At 38.4% G+C, this 19,976-nt stretch overlaps 1 protein-coding gene across 50 annotated transcripts in view; it reads right to left on the bottom strand.

Annotated features, from left to right (window-relative positions):
* DLGAP2 (DLG associated protein 2) overlaps positions 1–19,976 on the bottom strand; it is a 447,444-nt gene that overhangs the window by 71,513 nt on the left and 355,955 nt on the right. For all 50 annotated transcript variants that reach the window (XM_030267281.4, XM_041714762.2, XM_072926394.1 and 47 more), the window contains one exon: positions 12,025–13,094. In XM_030267281.4, coding sequence (XP_030123141.4) covers positions 12,025–13,094 — 1,070 coding nt within the window. The remainder of the gene's footprint in view (positions 1–12,024; positions 13,095–19,976) is intronic.

Here is a 19,976-nt window from a genome sequence, read left to right as displayed (position 1 = left end):
AAGCCCTCATAGATTGCCTGGGGAGGGCTGGTTAGGAGAGAGGGATTTACCTGAAAAGAGAGAGCCTAGATACAGCCCCCTAGGCCAAGCACTCACATGAATTTTATGTAAAAGTGTTTGGATAAAACTTGTGAAGCCTCTTAACAAAGAAAGAAGTACCTTTGCTCCAAACTGATGTACATCCTGCTGATTAGAACTGAGAAGATGGTGTTTGACCTCCTATAGGCTACAAAAGAAACCAAACTGTCATGTTCACAGAGGGTATTCTAGAAACTTTGTTACTATAAAACCAAATTTCCTTGCTTTAGATAAAGTGTCACTATCTTTGTTCCTTGTTAGAAGTTAATGTTTTAAAATAGCCCTTACTACTATTTTTTTGGGGGCAAATACCTAGAGTGTCACATGACCAGTTAATGGCCACAAAAGTTACGATTTCTAAATTTTATTCTAAATCTTATTTCTATCTCCCTTTCATAGAAACAGTACATATTTGTGTGAGTAGAGTACTTATTTTTCTTGCTTTATTATTTTATGTTTTACCCTGTGTTTTCATTTGAATTAAATGGACCAGGCTGCCCAGATAAGTAGCTGAATCACCATCCCTGGATGTATTTAAGAGACATGTAGATGCGGTACTTAGAGACATGGTTTAGTGGTGGACTTGGCAGTGCTGAATTAACAGTTGGACTCAATGACCTTAAAGGTAATTTCAAATCTAAATGATTCTATGTTTCTGTTCTTCCTGTTGAGTGTATTGATTGTTCTCAGACCAGATGTGACAGAAGAAAGATTTTGGACCCTTAACTGGGCTTCAATTGTGTGTCTGTCCCCTGATCCTCAGGAAGAAAAAAACCGCAGTCAGGGAAAACAGGGATGGATTTAACAAAAGTACAGAGTAAACTAGAAATCATGGAATTTCTGAGGTAGGAATGGACCCTGGAGCCTTCTGCTCAAAGTATGGTCAGGTACAGTAGGTTGCCCAGGACTACTATAAAGATGGTGAAGGGCCTTGAGGGGAAGACATATGAGGAACAGCTGAGGCCACTTGGTCTGTTCAGCCTGGAGGAGACTGATTTCATTGCAGTTACAGCTTCTTGTGAGGGGAAGAGGAGAGGCAGACCCTGGTCTCCTCTCTGTGGTGACCAGTGACAGGACCCGAGGGAATGGCCTGAAGTTGTGTCAGGGGAGGTTTAGGTTGGATATTAGAAAAAGGTTCCTCACCCAGAGGGTGGTTAGGCACTGGAACAGGCTCTCCAGGGAAATGGTCACAGCACCAAGCCTGACAGAGCTCAAGAAGCGTTTGGACAATGCTCTCAGACACATGATGTGACTCTTGGGGATGATGCTGTGCAGGGCTAGGAGATGGACTCAATGATCCCTTGTGGGATCCCCTTCCAGCTCAGGATATTTAGTGACAATTTGACTGTGTCCAACTGGGTTTTGAATATTTCCAAAGATGAAGACTCTACAACCTCTCTAGACAACCTGTTCCAATGTTTGACCGCACTCAGGGGGAAAAAACTCTTCCTTATACTTTATGAAACATAGGCAACCTAGACACCCTAAAACTAATTCTAGGAGAGTGAACATCTAATCTTGTATCTAAGCAATACTGCTGACAAAACTGGAAGAAACAATGAAATGTTCTTTCTTCCGGACTTTGACCACTGATAATTTGATTTTTTTTAGTTTATTTCAGTTTAGGGTTTAGCTAATGCAGTCAAGATTACAGCAGCCATTGACATTTCAAAACAGACCTGCTCCTGTCGTTCCATCCACTTCTATGGCATTTGCTCACAGCTCACAGAGTTTTAAAGATGTTCCACAGCTAAACTGCTGATCTGCTTAAAACGCCAATTACTTTACTATCTAAAATGAAATTCTTCTAAATAAAGGGTTTCAGCTGAGGGAGATGACTATCACTTCTTCATATTTCTCATTCCCAAAGGTTAAAGTGAGGATTACCTACCTCATAGGAGTTCTGTGAAATATAATTAGCATGCAGATATAAAATTAACTGAAATACTGATTTTTACCTAAATCTTATTTTAGTAATACAAATTTCACAATTTACTAGAAGCAGAAGCTATCGACACATGAAATTAGGCTATATATTATGTGAAGAAGGATAAGATATGAAACACTCTGTTGGCGACACATAATTTTTGTAATTTTATGCTTTCTCAGCCTGGTCAAGAAGATGACACAATCTGAAATGCAGGTAAGAGGTTTTTTCCTAGATCATATCTTCAAGAGCCTCAGAAAAATAGCCTTCATGCACAGCTGCAAGTAGATGAAAGTGAATGACAATCTTGGAGAGCAGACAGAGATGATTTTTTGCAATGGTAGAAAGTTTCTTTGATACTACAGTGGGAGATGGGAGCTCAACCTCCTGTGTTTTCGACAATTTTGCTCAAGAAGGAACACCAGGAAATTACAAGAATATTTTTCTGAAATTAATGGCACTAAGACATTCCCCTGTTTACTGGCTGTGGGCTTTAGACCCTGTTGCTGAGGATTTTTACAGGAAGGAGGAGTACAGTATTTGATAAGAGAAGTTTGTTTCCTCAGTAGCTAATCTTGTGTCTACAGCTCACCACAATTCTCGGTGCACATTTTTGACTAGTTTCTTCTGTGTGGCTTTTTTTTTTTTTTTTTTTTTTTGTGTGCTGATTCATTGTTCAAAGAACATGAATTATGCAATGAAGTAATTGAAAAATCTCCACAAAACATGCTAGGGACTCCTCCTCACCACTAATAATGTCATTCTTTATAATTAGTTTTAATTTTCACATGCCACCCTCTACTCCTTGAACTTCTTGACATCTTAAAAGCACAGAGAGTTCTTGCAGCATTCCCAAAGGTGTGTTGACACTGTCCATCAAGGCAGGAGCTAATCTGAGAAAACAAGAGTAATCTTTCAATCCACTCTCTCCAGGCTTTGCTCTGAACAGCCATAATATTACATAAAGAGGAAGGAAATAATATAGATCCCAACATATGTTTTACATTGGGTTGAAAACAACTTGGCTTCAGGAATTTGGGATTTGGTAATAATCTGGACACCCATGCAGATCACAGAACACAAACATACTATTCCAGCTGGGAGATGTTCAAATAGGAAAATCATTGTCAGCATTATTTATTGCCTGATTTTATTCTCTCATATGGAGTTCCAAGCTAACAGCACTAAGCAATCCTTGAAGGAAACATTTCTGTCCAGTGTACTAAAATTGCTTCTGTGTTTTCTAAAGAACTGTGCTCTTTTCAGTTTAATCACGTTTTATAACTCATATCTCATAAGTGATTAAAAACAAAATAAAAAACCAAACCAAACCAAAACAAAACCCCAAAACCACCAACAAAAAAAACCCAACCAAACGCAAAAAACACAAACCAGAAAAAAACCAGCACTATGTTTCCCAACTGGTTCTCCAGCAACAATGTGAATTATAATTTGAGGATGGCTAAATACTGTAATTGGTGTGAGGACTTTCTGGCTTTTTTTATACTGTTTGGATGAAAGTGGGCCAAATTCCTGCCCCATTACCATAAGTGCTCATATTGATGGCACAGATCCTTGCAGTTCAGCCGCCTGGAAATCCTCTGCTGTGTTGTTGGGTCTCTCTGGGACCCTCAGGACTCTGTTGTTTAGACATAGTGGAGCAAGGTGCAGTCAGACAGCAGTCATGGGCTTGTCCACACTGTGGGTGATTTTAGTCTGCTAAGCTCACTGAGATCTTGTGCCAGGGCTTTGGTATAAGGTGAACTTGGACTGAAGGGAGGGCTTGGCCTATACTTACATGAGAACCTGTTTATAGTCTCTCAATCTAAGAGACAAAACCAGCAGAGTTTCAACCAAGAAACCTGTGTTTCAATTGGCTGCATATTTCCTTTGGTATGTGATCAAGGACACTGCTTTGTGGTCAGCTCAAGCCACATTAAAATTATATTGCCATTAACTTCAGTGGGGTATTAACTTCATTAAATTCATTAACTTCAGTGGTATTTCCTTAAGCAATATTCAGCTTTTCAAGAAATGCTAGTAATGGTCAAATGACGTAGAGTGCTACCTGAAAAATGACCCTAACAACAGTAATAAGGATAAGTAAAGGTAAGTGTTCAGCTGAGCTGCTGAGTTGCTCCAACTCACTGTGCTGCTGCACAACCATCAGAACTTGGGAGAGAGAAGGATGCAAATGGTGTGGTCACGGCTTAGGGCTGGGCAAACACAGGTCAGTAAAGACCCACGGTCTTGCCTGGAGGTCGCTGCCCTGCAGCACTTCACCCCCATGCTGTGGAGCAATCTTTACCTCTGAAAAAGTGTGGCTACCAGGAACACACCCTGGCCTGTGCTATGTATTGAACCAAGAGTGCTCAGGAGGGAGTATAGGAAAAAAATTGGTTAGCTTGGATGAAAAAAATGCCTGAGACCTGCTGAGCCACGTAACAGTATTGAGGATCAGAATGCAGTGCCAAGGAAACCATCCTGACACTATGTAATTTGATAGAATAGATGTAGCATAAGGTACCAATTTACTAACAGAAATTCTCAGACACATCAAGGACCACAAGTTGGAACTCTGCATGCAGGTCACAGGCAGCTTTTCTGCCAAGGAAGGGAGTTTGCACACAGAGTTCATTTTCCTATGTCTTTGTCTTTTTTGGGCCAGCTCATAGTTGCATCTTCCTTTCAATATTTTTTCTATAAATTGAGTTAAATGCAAATTCTGCTAAGACCAAACATCAAAAGTCTAAAGACCTAAACAGAATTGCAGCCTCTTTCTTACTACAGGTGAAAGGGAGGCAGGAATACACCTGCCAGCTGGGCTTCCTGACTGACAGGCAGCAGGTGAGGCCCAGGGAACCACATCAGCAACTGGAGCTGCCTACAAGTTTTTCTGAGTTGGGCAAGACCCTAGAGACCATTCAAGGTTACAGTAGTATAAAGTAAGAGAAAAAAAAAATGCCCCTAAAAAGAAGGAAAGGAGAGAAGCTCCCAACAAACATACAATGCACAGTTTCTGAAACCAGAGTCTAAAGAGCAAGGTCTCCAGTGTTGCAGAGCTATTATAAGGCTAGACAGGGATGAGCCTAAAAGCCAGCATATGCAGGGCTGACTCAAAAAGTGGCCTGTGGTAAACATCATCTTATTAAATTGAAGCAGGAAATTATATAACTTTTTTTTTCCAGTTTGTTACAGGTCTACTACTGAGAAAACAGTAAATGTCTTTAAAACATAAATAATTTAAAGGCTTTTTAACAGCTGTATTTGCCTCTCATCGATTTTTTCTGATTTTAGCTAGAGATTGACATAATGTTTTGAAACAGTTAAGTCCAGATGACTGCAATTACCTAGCTTCCAGAGCAAAATGAGTATTTTTCTCCTGTCTATCTACTATGTAATGCTTAACTATCTGCATACTTTTCAAAAAGTGTTTCCCTACCAAAGTACCAAGAAGCTTGTCCATATGGACAATGAGCTATTTAAACACATTTTCAATTCCCCTTTATAAAACAAGCTTTAAGCACAGCATTGTAAGATGGCCAAACCCAGAAAAAAACAAAAACAAAGCAACATTTGTGAATACTTCACCATATTTTTCAGTCATGTCCTTGCAGGAAGAATGGCATGGACTGCTCAAGAGAGGAGCTGGGTCTGCCCTAGGCAGCAAGCCTGTGGCCTAGGAGAGTGTGCAGTCATTACAGCCCCAAGTGCAGTCTCCTTCGACAGATGGCCTGAGTGTATATAACAGTAAGTTACTCCTGTATGAAAACTTCTTCAGAACCAGTAACACCTTTGAGTAACAACTGCAAAGGTCGACCTTCAGCTTCAGTGAAGTGAACTTGAGAAACAATTTGGTAACACTCTTCTAACATCATAAAGAGGACAACTCCCCCTGATTAAAGGGCAGTGGGATCATAGCCTCCCTTTTCTGCTCACAGCGTTGACATTTCCACAGTAATAGGGACATGTTCTGGCAGCTTTAAGAAAGTACTAACTCTGAAATCTTTCTACTCTTTCTTGGAAAAAAGTTTCATTAATTCATTTTATCCAATATGAGGATCCTAGCACAAGGGCATGCAAGCAGTGCCCTGTATCACTGATTAACACTGTAATTCAAGATACCAGCGATTTAAGACAGCTGTTTGGTCAGAGCTTTGCTTTACAGTATTATTGATTAACTGTATTTCCCCCTTGGGATGGGTATTTAGGTATTATAGGATTTGTGATACACAAACCCATCAGCATTCTGTAAATACAGAGAAGTGTAAGCTTTATTACTCCTTTTTATTTAATGCTCCACGAGATGTTGCAGACTGACATTAACACTGTGAATGGACTGTAGGGCAAAAAACCTAAAATAAAAAACCTTTGATGCACCTCCCTCTCAGCCCCCCAAATTACTAGTCTAGCCCAGTGATACGAGGCCTTGAGGGAAGGTGAATCAGGAGATGGGCAAAGATACAAAAGAGGCTCTAATCCCCAGTGTATTTGTCCAGCTTCTTTATTCTGTGAGATGAGGGGGAAGAGAGAGCGAACAGGAAGGGTCATGGCCTTATCTAGGCTCTGGACAGAGAGGGCTTCTCTGGCTCTCCGACAACCCCATCAGAGCAGGAAGGAAGGGACCAGGCTTATCTGATCAGAGTCACAGGGGTCCCTGGAAATGGGGAAGGCATAACCCGAGTGCACTGTAACACCCCTTCATTTCCCTTTTGTTTGGGCACTACCTGTTTGTCTTGCACACCTCTGCTGCTGACTGGGAGGGCATAGGGGTGGCTGGGACAAGAATGTCTCAGCCTGTAGAAAACCAAATGGTACAGCATTTGTCCATGCTGATCTAGGATGCAGACTGCCCTGCTACCCTGCTGTCTACACGAGCTTTTCCTGATGTGGAAACAACCCAGTTAATTCTTCAGTGGTGGCTGGTCATAAATCATTGTGAAGGCAGCATGGGTGATAGTGATTTGGATATGAGTATCAAAACTGCTAGCTCTGGCTAGCTCCACAGTGTGCACTCACTGGTAGAAGATTGGATGTAGTTTCTGAAGTTCATGCATGGGTTTTATGTCAAGCAAGCAGATACAATCTAGTTTCACAAAGATGAAGTACTGAGAAAAGTGCATTGAGTTCAAATCCCTCCTTGCAAACCAGAGGGAGAGTACAAAGCAGTCGTGTGCCTCACAGGGGCAGTGGTTTCATTTTTGGGAATCTGTACTGTCACCAGCAGAGTTCCTGAGAAAATGTAACAGAGGGCTTAAGGCTTATTTATCCATTAGATTGTCCTCAAAGGTTTTCTCAATGTAGCCTTAACTTAAACCAATGAAAAGCCTTGTTGAAACTGCTGCTTTTTTCTTTTTCTTTTTTAAAGAGACCAACTGTGCTTTTCTTTTATTCTGTAACATACACAGCTGACATTATTATCCACATGCTTAGAAGTGCCTCTGCTGTAACTGATGACGTTTGTACTTAAATGCACTAGGAAGACAGGAGTGGGCTGAAGCCGTTTTTAGAACAACATGCTGTTTCCTTTTTTAGTGCTGACTCATTCACTGTACCCTGTGGTATGTTTACCCCAACTGCTTGCTGCTTTGGAGGCTGTTGAATGGGTGAGGAAGGAATATTAATCAGTGACACATCACACTGTGCTCCAGAACTACAGTCATGGTAAGTGTGATGCCCTTGCCTATCTTTTGGCTCTATTGTAGGAATTATTTTTCTTTAACTAGCATTCAAAGTTATTTCAGTTCTGGAAACCATGACTCTTTTGTTCACATCCTTTCAGCACAGTTATCTAGTTCATATCCTTTTTTTTTTTTTTTTTCTGTTAAAAATCTTTGCTCCTTGCTAGTAGTCATATCAGAGTGGAATTAATCAAAGTCATTGCACTGTACACATGTGAACCCTTATTAGCCAAAACAGCTGATGAAGACAGAGGTGATCTCACAGCTCATTTATCTTCTTCTTAACATATTTTATATTAAAATTAAAATGACTTGGAAAACAGCAGCAGCCACTATGGCTTAAACTATACAGACTGTGCATTATTGCATGTGTGTTCTACTTGGGCTATTTTGCCTGCTGAGTGAGGTGGCAAGGTGTTTGGTGCCCAGAAATGCACCGAAATGCTCAATTTGTCCGCATTCAAAATAGAAATTAAAGGCCCATATATAATAACTGCAGCTCAAGATATGGTCTGATAAAATATTCACAAGATAAGGTCTGATGAATGCTGTTAGTGTACAGTTACAAATGGTAGCCCTCTGCTCTTGAGGTGGTAATTGATCAACAGATTGACATTACAGCCCTCCCAAATGAGCTTCTCACTCTTACCCTCTCCCTTGCCCCTGTGTTCCTGTGTAGAAAGAGTGAAGCTAATCTGATCCGTTTTAAATTATAAAAATAATCACTATATCATACAGCTTTATTTAAACTAATTTAGTTCTCTCAAACCATCCACTTTAGGACTAGATGACCACCAGGCTTGAAGAAAGGCATGCTGGCTGAATCACTGCTGACTTACAGCACCACACTCCCAGTCCAAGGAGATGCCTTAGCCGTAAGGACTCTGTGTGGAGAAGGAAATGCAAAACCCTAAAAGAGGAGCCAGAGATTAAGCTTGGAGATTTACCAGGTTAAAGAAATACTTGCTTTCAACTCTAGAACATGACTGAAGCATATAAAGAGCAGACAACTTCAAAATCCCTTGTCTTATCTTCTTTTTCCAGGCATTTGTTAATTTGCTAGTAGCTTCTTTCTTAGAAAGAAAATTCCTATACTCACTCTTCAGAGTTTCACTTTGAAGGAAAAGAAGCTCAATACTTATGACAGAAGGCAAAGTGGAAACTCAGAAACATAAGACAGTAGACAAAGTCTCAAGCACAGGCATAAGACTGCCATGGTCTTTCAGTCTGAGATTCTACATATCAAAATTCTCAATGGAAAGCAGAAGTAAAAATATTTCATGCAGATATTGAAAAAAATAATAGGAAGAAAACCAATAGATAGAAAAGTGAGTTGGCTACTGAGAAACCTCATATAACTAGGTAGTAGAACAAAAGTAGAAAAAAGGTTGTAGAACAACAACAACAAAAAATAGAAATTATAAAAATAGATAAATATAGAAATTTGTTTTTTGTTATTCTGAGGTATGCTTATGTATTTGTGTATTCATAGAAGAACGGTAATTTCACAGCTGTATTTTAAAAAGAATTAAAAATATATAGCTGAAATCAGTCAGGACAAATGTATTTAATACCACTTTTAAAACAGAGATCCTGTGAAAGGCCTTGGGGTTCTATGCTAATCTGTTGACTTGTGCATCTCAGGGAAATCTGCTGCTTCGCATCGACTTCATAATCCCTTGAATTCTCATTGCCATCTACTTTTGAGCAAGGCAGTAAAATCTCCTGGGTAGGGATTCTAAAATGTTTCTCTACCTTTCTCAGTTTCTGAACCTAATGATTATTTTTATCCAATCATTATTCAGTGATGCTGCTTACACTGCCATAAGAAAAGTTAAATATCCCTCCTCAGTTTTGCAGATAGAGCAATTGAAGTGTTCAGAGAATAAAAAATTACATTTCCTGGGTCAGGGAGAAAGTTCCTGGCAGAGGTAATAACGGGACATATTTCTGATCTTAATGATTACATCGTGACAGCCCAACATCCCTCAAAGCAGAAGTTTCAAAACCAAGCATTTAGTTATGGCATTGGCAGAAGGGAATCCCCTCAATTTATTTGCTGACCTTGGGCAGTGAATAAGCCAGCCATTCAGTCTGAATGGCATATTCTGATATGATAAAATATATGTTTTATTTTAATATTTTATAATGAGAATATTTCTATTATAGAATTTCTTGTATTACTGCTTTGGACACAAGTATAAATTCCTTGTGGTAGTAACTGAGCACTTGACTCATACCACATTTCCATTATAGGATCTCTGTGAATAGGGAATAGGTACTGTCCCATTTTAAAGTGTCTTAAAAACTAAGTCTCAGTGCAGCAAAAATTTGAATTCACATCTCCTGGATTTTAAGCTGGATAAGCCTTCCTAATTACTAAATGAAAAATCCTTTCTGTAGTAATCCTAATTCACAAAAAGCATAAAAAATGTCTGTAAAGAAGTATGCTTTTCCAACCCCTAGGTCTGTCACTGGGCTTGATCTAAAGCTTAATGATAACCAAGTTAATTTGTGAGCTCAGTCTTTCACGTTCACTTGAGGATGCTAATAAAAGTTGGGAGTAAGGAGAAGGCCAATGAAAATTGAAAATTTATAGCTTCTGCAAAGACAAATGAGATGTAGGAGTGGGGGGGATGGGGAAGAAGGAACAATGAAACATGATTCAGAAAGGAAAGCACAAAACCCAAAAGCAGAATTTCAGGGTAGAAGTATGTAATAGGAAGGAATAATCTAATCATATCTAAACTTCTCTGCAAAGTCACAGCTGTATGCATGGTTTTAGAACATAGACAGAATGGAAGTCTCTGCACATGATGCACTTCCAGTTCTGGCTCGCTGAGTTAGATCAAAAACTTCTAGGGAAGTGCAGTCTATTTTACATACGTGAGAATGTACTTGGATATGATAAAATACCACAGCTGTCAGTCCAGATTGGAATCAATTTGCATGGTAATGCTCTGAGGGCTGCAATTTATTTTCCTTTTTCTGCAGTCAGAAACTTTCCCTGTTTCAGTAGGGAAGATTGATCCTGGATGTCTGCATATGCATTTGAAAAGATCTGGCTCTTCCAGTGTGACTCATCACTATTGGACACCTATAGCACTGAGAGGAGAGAGTTCTGCACAGAAGTACAGTCATTTCTGCGGGGCCCAGGGAAGCTGAAAAGCTCCAAATACATAGATCTGGACTAGAGATTTCCCCATGTTAATGTGAGAATTGGTGAAGTTCTGGAGAAAGAGGAGTTCCTTAAAAAGGAATAGAAGAGAATGTACTCAGAACAATGTGGGCTTTGCAGGTTATACTTAGTATAAATTACTAAAGGAATATTTGTATACGACATTTTTTTCTGGTGACAAAGATAGCTGAAGAAGTTTCCTCCGAGGTACTCTGTCCTTTCTGCTCTGCACCCACTAAAGTTCTCTGTATAAGCTGATACAGATTATGTCACTTGTGATGGGACTGTGCTGGACGTAGGCCAGGTAAATTATACAAGTGTCTAAAAATAGTATTTTGGAAAGTATTCTTTAAAGCCATGTCACTTTATGAGCCAGATAATTTTTCAACATTATAGTTACATTATCATGACTTTGGGGTAGCAAATGGCATCAAGCAGGAGGTATTAAAATGTAAATGCAGGAGAAAGTGGAAGCTTCTTTGTTGCTGCAAGAGAACACTTGCAGAGCATCATCAAAATCAGTCTGAGTCCCAGGCCTGAAATATCTCTCTCCCTGAGGTACTCTTGTATCTTTTAATACAGATATTGTTATAGTATGGTCTCAAAAGAGGCTCAGTTCAATATGATCCTGGGTGATTCAATCATTAGAAAGAAATACGTGGGTGATCATCACCACAACAAAGCAATTTGGTACAGCAGTAAATCCACTCTTCTGTTACTTACAAAAACATGGAGAAAAGGAATAAAAGAATAAAAGAACACAAAAGTAGGATTCCCCACAGCCTCTTTTTAAAATCACTCATTCATCACTCATATTTGAAACACTTTTTCTAGCTCTCAGACTGCTGAGAGTACTGCTACTTTTTTGGTGTAATATATATATTTTTCATCAAGGTGTTCAGTGTAAATTCCAAAGATGAAAACACTTCTACTGACCTGAAACTAATTTCTATCACACCTGTTTTATAGTTTTTTATCTGTGGTCTATAAACAAAGACAAAAGCCAAAGATTTCTCACTTTAATGGAGTATCTGATATCTGCATTAGGAGAGCCATACAGAAATGATTTGAGAGGTACCTTTGTATATTTTTTTACAATGACTATGGCATATACTGTGATGGTCTTTTCATTAAAAATCTCAAGAAAATCTTCCTCTTACCTGAAGGTAATGGCACGGCCTCAAGGAAGGTTTGATTTCCTGATGAACCAGAGGCTTATCTAAGTTCAGTGATGATTTGCGATAAGCTTCTTTAGCCTGACTTACTGTAAGCGTGGACCAAGAACTCCTTTTCATATATTTACTATCAGGGGTCATTGGTAGCCCTTCACAAGCCGAACACTTCACATCATTGTTACTTTTGGAAGTCTTCAATGAGAGATCCCCAAAATGCCCCTGGAGTGCCTCAGGATAGCAATGGGATATATGATCTGCATGGTGCCTATTTACCACACTAGGGGTTCGGTAAGTGCTATCGCTGTCCAAATTATCATCAGAGCTCCACCAGCTACTCATTCCAGATTTATGCTTGCCTTCTGGTTTTCGCTCCTTACTTTTACTCCTTTTGCTATGCTTGGAATGGTGCCCATGATGATGATCATCCCCTCGACTGTCTCCCTTTGTTCCATTAACATTGCCCTTGGATGATCCTTCCAGAGAATGAGATTTTGTAAAAAGTTTCTGCACAGAATGAACGAGATGGCGAATCCTTCCCGGGCTCTCACTGCGTTGCTCCGCAGCTGTTGAGGTCCGCTGGTACTGTAAAGTATGAAACCCATCCCGGTGAAGAGGAAGCTGTTTCTCAAACTGGTCCAAAAGATTTGCAGGAATACGGTTAATCTTAGGGTTACCGTGAGACATGGCGCAGTCGTCTCTTGAGTCGTAATGAGAGCTGTAGTGCATTCTGGGGAAAGTGCTACTTGACATGTGATCGCCCATTACCATGGGCATCATCATGCACTCGGAATGAATGGAGCTGCGTGGGGAGCAACGGTGGTGGTCCAGCGGGCAACTCTCCGTGGGGCTGAGAAGATACGATGGCCTTGGCTCCTGCCCATGGTGGATATGGTCGTGGGTATGTTCACAATCTTCAGGGGATGCTAAGCCACAAGTATGAGCTGAACATAACTGTGGTTGATTGCGACTACCAGATAATCCTTTCATATTCCTCGGAGCAGGAGAGTATCTTTCTTCATTGAAGTGCTGAGAAGGCGACCATGAGTACTGCTGGTCTGTCATGAGAACACATAAAACCTGTGTTATGTGTCTGATTAAAAGATTAATTTGAAAATTCCAAGAATATTGAAAAACGAAACATTTTTTTTCTCTATGACCTTGGTGGAAAATCTTACCATTCATGAAATTTCTTCCACCATTTAAAAACTGATTAAAATTGTTCCCTATGACCAAATTATAGGGAGAATATAACCTCCTTTCTCTTTGCAAAATTGTGTGCTAGCAATTTTAGATGTTATGAAGCTATTAATTGTGTAAATTTACTCAAATTTAATGGATACATTAAAGTATTCAGTTTATTATTTAATATTGATAGCTCATATGTCAAGCTTTGTGACTAATCATTTAAGTTACATGGGTCTAGTTTCTATTTTGGTGGTCTGACAGTTGGATATATTAAATGTATCCTTGCTCCATGGAGTCAATTTTGTACCATAAATTGAACTTCATTTTCTTCAACGAATCTCAGCTTCATGATCCTGAGTTCACTCTTCAAAAGCATAGATAATAAACAGCAAGAAGAAAAAATATGAACAAGTTGAAATGAAGCTAAATTTTTATATTGCTAAACAGTTTATCAATAAGCATTTCGTACTATTTGATCATCTGTTATCCTTAGTCCAGAAGTATTATTGTATTACCATACATGTAGTGTATACTCTATTAAGCAGTTTTGCCCTTTTTATGACCACACTACAGAATATTTACTTATTCACTCTAAGTTATTTCTGAAAAGAACCCCAAATATATTTAGGTATAAACTATGGGGTTTTATATACTGGATTACTTGTTCCTATGAATCATGTGCTCCAAGTTGTGGTTATTATGCAAACATGATTGCTAAATAAGAGTAGCTTGTAAGCAAAGATTTTGATACTTAAGCCTTTGATTTTTTTCTCTCATACAATTTCTTGCAGCTGTCAAATATTACAAACAGAAAATTAAAAACAAACCCAGAAATACTTTAATTTGATTTTCTCATTCACTTTCCCTCTTCAATTTCAGCTTATTTAAGAAACATTTCAATAGCAGACAAAGAGATAAGATGCAAGATAATCCTTTAGAGGATAAGACAGATGTGTAAGTGTTTATACAACCCACTTAGAACAGCCTTTCTGCAAATTTGCTCTAAGAATCTAAATAATCTTGCACAGGTGGTTGATACAAAGAAGTTGCAGGTCTCAACCAGAATGGAAGCTAGAGAGTATTTATTAACTGGACACTTGAAACCAGGCTGTAGCGATAACACAGTAATTGACAGAAATTGGAAGGGTTTCTAACCATATGACAAAGCTCTCCTAAGTCATATTTCCACTGCTGGTGAACACTCAGTGCCTGGATATGGTCATGAAACAGAAAAATACTCATATCTCTCTTCTTTTATTCAATGAATATGTGCAATATCAAGATACCTTCAATGTATACGGCAAATGGTTACAAGTTTTCAGCATAAACTATCTCATAACCTAAATGCTGTGTATTTCCTATTGTGGGAGATGTTTTGATAATTTTATTACACCCTAATTTCAACAGAGTTGCACACAATGTAATAAAATGAATGCTGCATTAAACTAATAAACAGTGAAGTATTCTTCAGCCTAGGCATAATGCCACACTGAAGTCAAAGATGGATGTAATGGTACATATGTCACCTCCATACTTTATCATGGCATCAAACTGATGGGTCTGTGCACTTCTGCTTCTATTTGGCTTTCCTGTCTGTTTCTTTCACTTAATTCCTGGCTATTATTACATTAAAATAAAATCTTATTACTGCTGATTGGTCAGTCTGTTTTCCTATTTAGGTTATAATACCTTGCATAAATGTAGTTACAGGAAGGAAATATAACTGTTTCTCTGAAATGACGTAATTTTGATTAAATACAGATGTGGCAGTAAATTATAACAGTGCTTTGGAATTCAGCCACATAAAGTAGTCTTGTAATTAGTAGTAATTTACCTAGGATATTACCAAACTTTATCAGGGGAATAATAATGGACCATGCGCTGAATTTACTTAGTCTGTACTTCCCATAAAGGGTTCCCAAAGCACCTGACAGAGACAGCTACTATTGTAGCTCTTACAAACCCATGAGATTAGATAGACTGAAGAAGTTTTTTTACATTGAGGGTAGTAAAACACTGGAAGAGGTTGGTCTCATTGAAGATGTCCCTGCCTGTTACAGGGAGGTTGCATTAGATGACCTTTAAAGGTGCTTTCCAACCCAAACTATTCTGTGATTCTGTGTGGAAGGTACTGTTCTCCTTTTACAGAAATAGGAAGTTCCAGAATAGGAAGTATTTTCCCAAGTGCTTATGGATTTTCTGATATTAATATTTACGGAGGTGTGAGCCAGAGGGAGGTGGAAGGAAGCTCTTCTGTCATTCTAACAACATGATGAGAGTCAACCCCAAGCCTTTTCATCACAATCTTGCACATCTATGAATGAACCTTTACTATGCCTCACCAATGTATTTAGAAAAAAAAAAAATTAAGGGCATGGCAGAGATCCAGAATGAAAGAAAGAGAATAAGAAGCTAATTTTAAATGAGTTCTCGAGCACGGAACTGCTAGTCCCTGGTGATTTCTTTAGGCCTCATACAACATCAAACATGACCCAGGAGGCTTCAAATATTTTTGTTCTGTTACATCCCTAGGAATATGAGAAGTGATGATTTCACTGCACTGCAATGGATAATCTAGCAACAGCTTTTCTGTCCTTCATGGCTCCCTGTGATTCCAGCTTGTTTTGCAACTATAGAAAAATACAAATTTCTATATGTTGCTTTCATATAGCATGCTTTCCTATAGCATTTTCTGTGCTACATGGAATGTCTGAATTATTTTTGTTTGAAACACAGTATCTAGAAATTGCTATAGGCATTTATTAAGTGTAATCAAAATAATTCAAACATGAATTAAGAAGTAGATGTTTTCCAGAAGTAATTGCCCCTTCTTAACTCTGTCATAGAAAGTAACTAAAACTAGATAAACTCCCAAATTACATGTGCATCATTTAAATTTATCATTCCAATTAGGTTTGTCAATCTAGGATATAAAACTTGTTCTTTATCCCAGACACAACTACTTCTTCATAAAAATATTTTGAAAATTCTTCAGATTTTTGAAATGCAATATATAAATTTATTAAGTAATTTGTGCTTTATATTATTCAGTCAACTTTCTTCAGAAGACTGAAGTGCTTGAAGAAGTAGTTAAGCTGTGGCTGAATGAATTACTGCGTGGTACCAGAGCAGTGTAATTGCCCATGCACTAGCTCTTCGTCTGCCAAGTAAAATGTCCTAGTTTAAAAATTCAATTAAGCTAACATGCTTTTCTAGCATTTGCAAGGAGCTAAAAGTGTGTCTATGGCCAATGACCACAGCACAGCTTATTCATAAAAATTCATAAAGATACAGCAAATTTTTTTTTCTCAATCCTTTCAAAACAAATTTAATATTTTGGTAGTATTAAATGTATTAAATGGTTTCATATTTGATAGATCAAATAATGACAAATTGGACTGAAGTTTTAGTCTATAGCTTGAAGTTTTTTTTGTTTTGTTTTGTTTTTTTTTTTTTTTTATACAGTAGCTCTTATGTTTGCTCTGGGCAATCACTCTAAAAACATAAAAGGCCACCATCAGAACTAAAGAGCTAAAGGGAGACAGAAGAAAAAATAAACATAACCCAAAACGACAAAGAGATAGACGAATAGGAACAGAGAAAAATATAATATATGAGAGCATAGGAATGGCTTTTTTTAGATTTCATCAGAGCAAAATTGAATCTTCCAGCTAACCTCAATGGATAGTCAGATAATATTTAAAGACTGGGGTTGGGGATGGACCTAGAACAAGACATGGGCTGTCATGTCAGAGAATCCAGTAATTCCACCAAAACCCTGAAAATCCCTTAAAGCTCTTCTTTTTCAGAGACTACTGTGCAGATATGTCAACCTTTAACCTCAACAGATGGAAGGATTTCTGCATCTCTTCCTATCTCTTTCAAATCTTTCCCTGTTACTCCATGTTGTATTCTGCTTTTTTTTTTTTTTTTTTTTTTTTTTTTTTTTTCCTCCTGTTTTCATTTCTGGGCTTTCTGAGAGTTGTTCTCTTGCTCCAAGCAGACATTGGTGTGCCTGTGTTTGGTGTGCCTGTGTTTGGGGTCTGGCCACTGTTTTTAGATCATGCAAGATTTTTCCTTCTGCTAGTCAGTATAAGAAGAAAGATAAGTTAAAGGACCAAGAATATTGTTTGAAATGATGAATTAAAATTGCTATTAATGTTCTAGGTAGAAGGCTAAAACCCTCTAAGTAATGAAACATAAGAGCTGTGCATTTCTAGAGTTCCTGGAGCACTGCTCTTGGCTAAAGAGCATCAATAGAAAAACACAGAAACTTCTCTGACATTCAAAAGAGGTTCTTGTCTCCACAAAACGTTTTGTGTGTTGCATATTAGAGGCAAGCTTTCAGGGCATGATAATATTTTCTGGAACTACTAAATGATGCCTGAATTTTTTTCTTACTTTTCTTCCTATTGTGAAATTAATTTGAATTACTTTAACTGTATAAGTCTGTCAGTAAACTGTTTCCCGTCTGAAACATCTGTGCTGTTTTCATTAGAGAAGGAGCTGCTCTTCTGCCTAGTGCAACCAGGAAAATGCACTGCTAAAAAGAGATACCTAATCTAGGTTTCAAAAAGAGGTGGTTGACAAAACCAGATTGCTGCATCTTGCTGTTTCACACAGTTGAATCAGAGTTGAAATGCATTATGAAATATATGTCCTCACAGCTTAACCTATAACTAATAAAAAATGAAATATTAGGAAAATGAGCATATTAATTAAACAAGTAGAAATTTAAAATGCATAATTAAAATGTTTTAGCTGAAAAAATGTCTGTCCAAGGTCTCCATTAAGTAGAATTATATGAGTATTTTTTCCTCGTTAACTTGTTACAGTATTTTTTTCTGTTCTATACTAGCCTTGAAAATGAATATTTACAGAGATTGAGAAGACTGACTAATCAGCTAAATGTAAGGAAGAGGTTCTGGAAATACAAATTCCTGAAGCTTCTGCTATGGTCTCATGAGATTTCCACCCTATTTATGTAGCAAAACATCTGGTATAAAATTTACATAAAATTGCAAAGAGTGAGTGACCAGTTTTAGAAGATGACTTATATTTTTGGTGATGCGTGTGCTCTCCATCTAGTGCATTGACCTATCCGTGGATTCCTATGTAACTGCTCAGGCTGCTTAATTGAAATATTGAACATTGAGTGGCATCCCCTCAAAGACAAGTTATATTGGTTCTTGTAGCACTGTTGCAACAAGGTACTTCATGCCTCCAGTCTCTCTGCACAGCCAAAGGAAAAAGTTCCTTTTCTTTAAGGAAAGAGGACCTAAAGCCAAACACCAAAATGCCCAAAGCTGTCAAACAGCACATGGGCTGCATGTGGCTGCTTGGTTTGTTCTGACACATGAAAAACAAATGCTTCTCTATTAAGAATCCTGGGCACTGTGTGGCAGGCATGCATGGCTATTTCCTTTAGCAGTGTTAACAGAGCTGGAGGGTGTGCCCAGCCCACACAGTTAAACTGCTGCCATCACAGTTTCATACTATGGAAATAGGAACTGATAACATAGGTATGATTTTAGGAACAACACTGGCCAAAGATCCTTACAAATACACAGTCTGAATATGGTTTTATTTTTTTTCATTTCAAGAAACTGGCATGATTCTTCTGAAGCCTGAACTGTATGTCCAAAAATGACAGGTGAATACTCCCTTCATGTACATATTTGTCTCTGCTAGCTATGGCAAAAACTGTGGCTGACAAGCTCCACTGCAGAAACCTACATCAAAAATGCATAAGTTTAGGTGATCTAAGGCACATGGATTCTTTTAAACAATGTTTTGATAGCCCAAGCTAATTCAGTGGAACAAGATGACAAATAACGATCAAGGGTAAGATGGTTTTTAGAACTCCCATGTAGATAAAAATGGACATTCAAATTGTATTCTTAGAACAGTACCAGAATCCAGAACGTGCCAAATTGGTGCAAAGTCAGAAAACCCAAAGGGAGAAGTAAGGACCATGTGGAATGCTGCAATTTATTCAGTAGTCAGTTTTGAGCATGGTTACACAGGTGTCTGCATGTGGAACAAATATATGATAGCACAAATCCTATTGTTCAGCCTAACAATTTTCCACATCAATCAATTTTACAAATAAAGATTAGTAGACTGGCAGTCCAACATCTCAAGGCATTTATTTCTGAGATAAATAAGCATGATAAGAGAAAAGGATATATAATAAAAGGAGTGCAAAATAATAGTGGATGAGCAAGAATGGAAGCTTGGAGGTGATGATCAGGCTGGTGGGGGAGTCAAAGCACAATATACTGGGAGGAAGGAAAGTACAGAATTGTGTTAACTGTGGAAAGCTGTGACCAGGGACAAGCTAAAGCCAGGTTACAACACTCACTGCCTGGCATGGAGAACAGGGGATACTATGTGTACCAATGAAGAAATGTGGAAATAGTATCTGAGGAATGAAGACATCTCACATCTTCTGGGTAGAAAAATCAGCCCTTGGACTGTATGGAGAGGATGAAAGTCACAATGTTTGCCCATGCCATGAAAAAGGACAGGACAGAAATCCATGAAAGGCAATATTGGATTTGTATAAAGCTCCAGGATATGGAGTGGAGCAATGCAGGGACTTCTCAGGATGGTGCAAAATTAATTTCCACTGGTTTGAAGTATGCGGTGTCTTCGTACCAACGAATATGCAGCACACAGCCTCACAGTGCTTTTCAAGTTTGAACTATATTGCCATTATTCACCTTTCAACATTGCTGTGACACAGGTAA

The sequence above is a fragment of the Taeniopygia guttata genome, chromosome 3 (assembly GCF_048771995.1).
Source record: "Taeniopygia guttata chromosome 3, bTaeGut7.mat, whole genome shotgun sequence".
Lineage (NCBI taxonomy): Eukaryota > Metazoa > Chordata > Aves > Passeriformes > Estrildidae > Taeniopygia > Taeniopygia guttata.
Note: the sequence above shows the minus strand (reverse complement) of the source record. Positions and strands in the feature narration are given on the sequence as shown.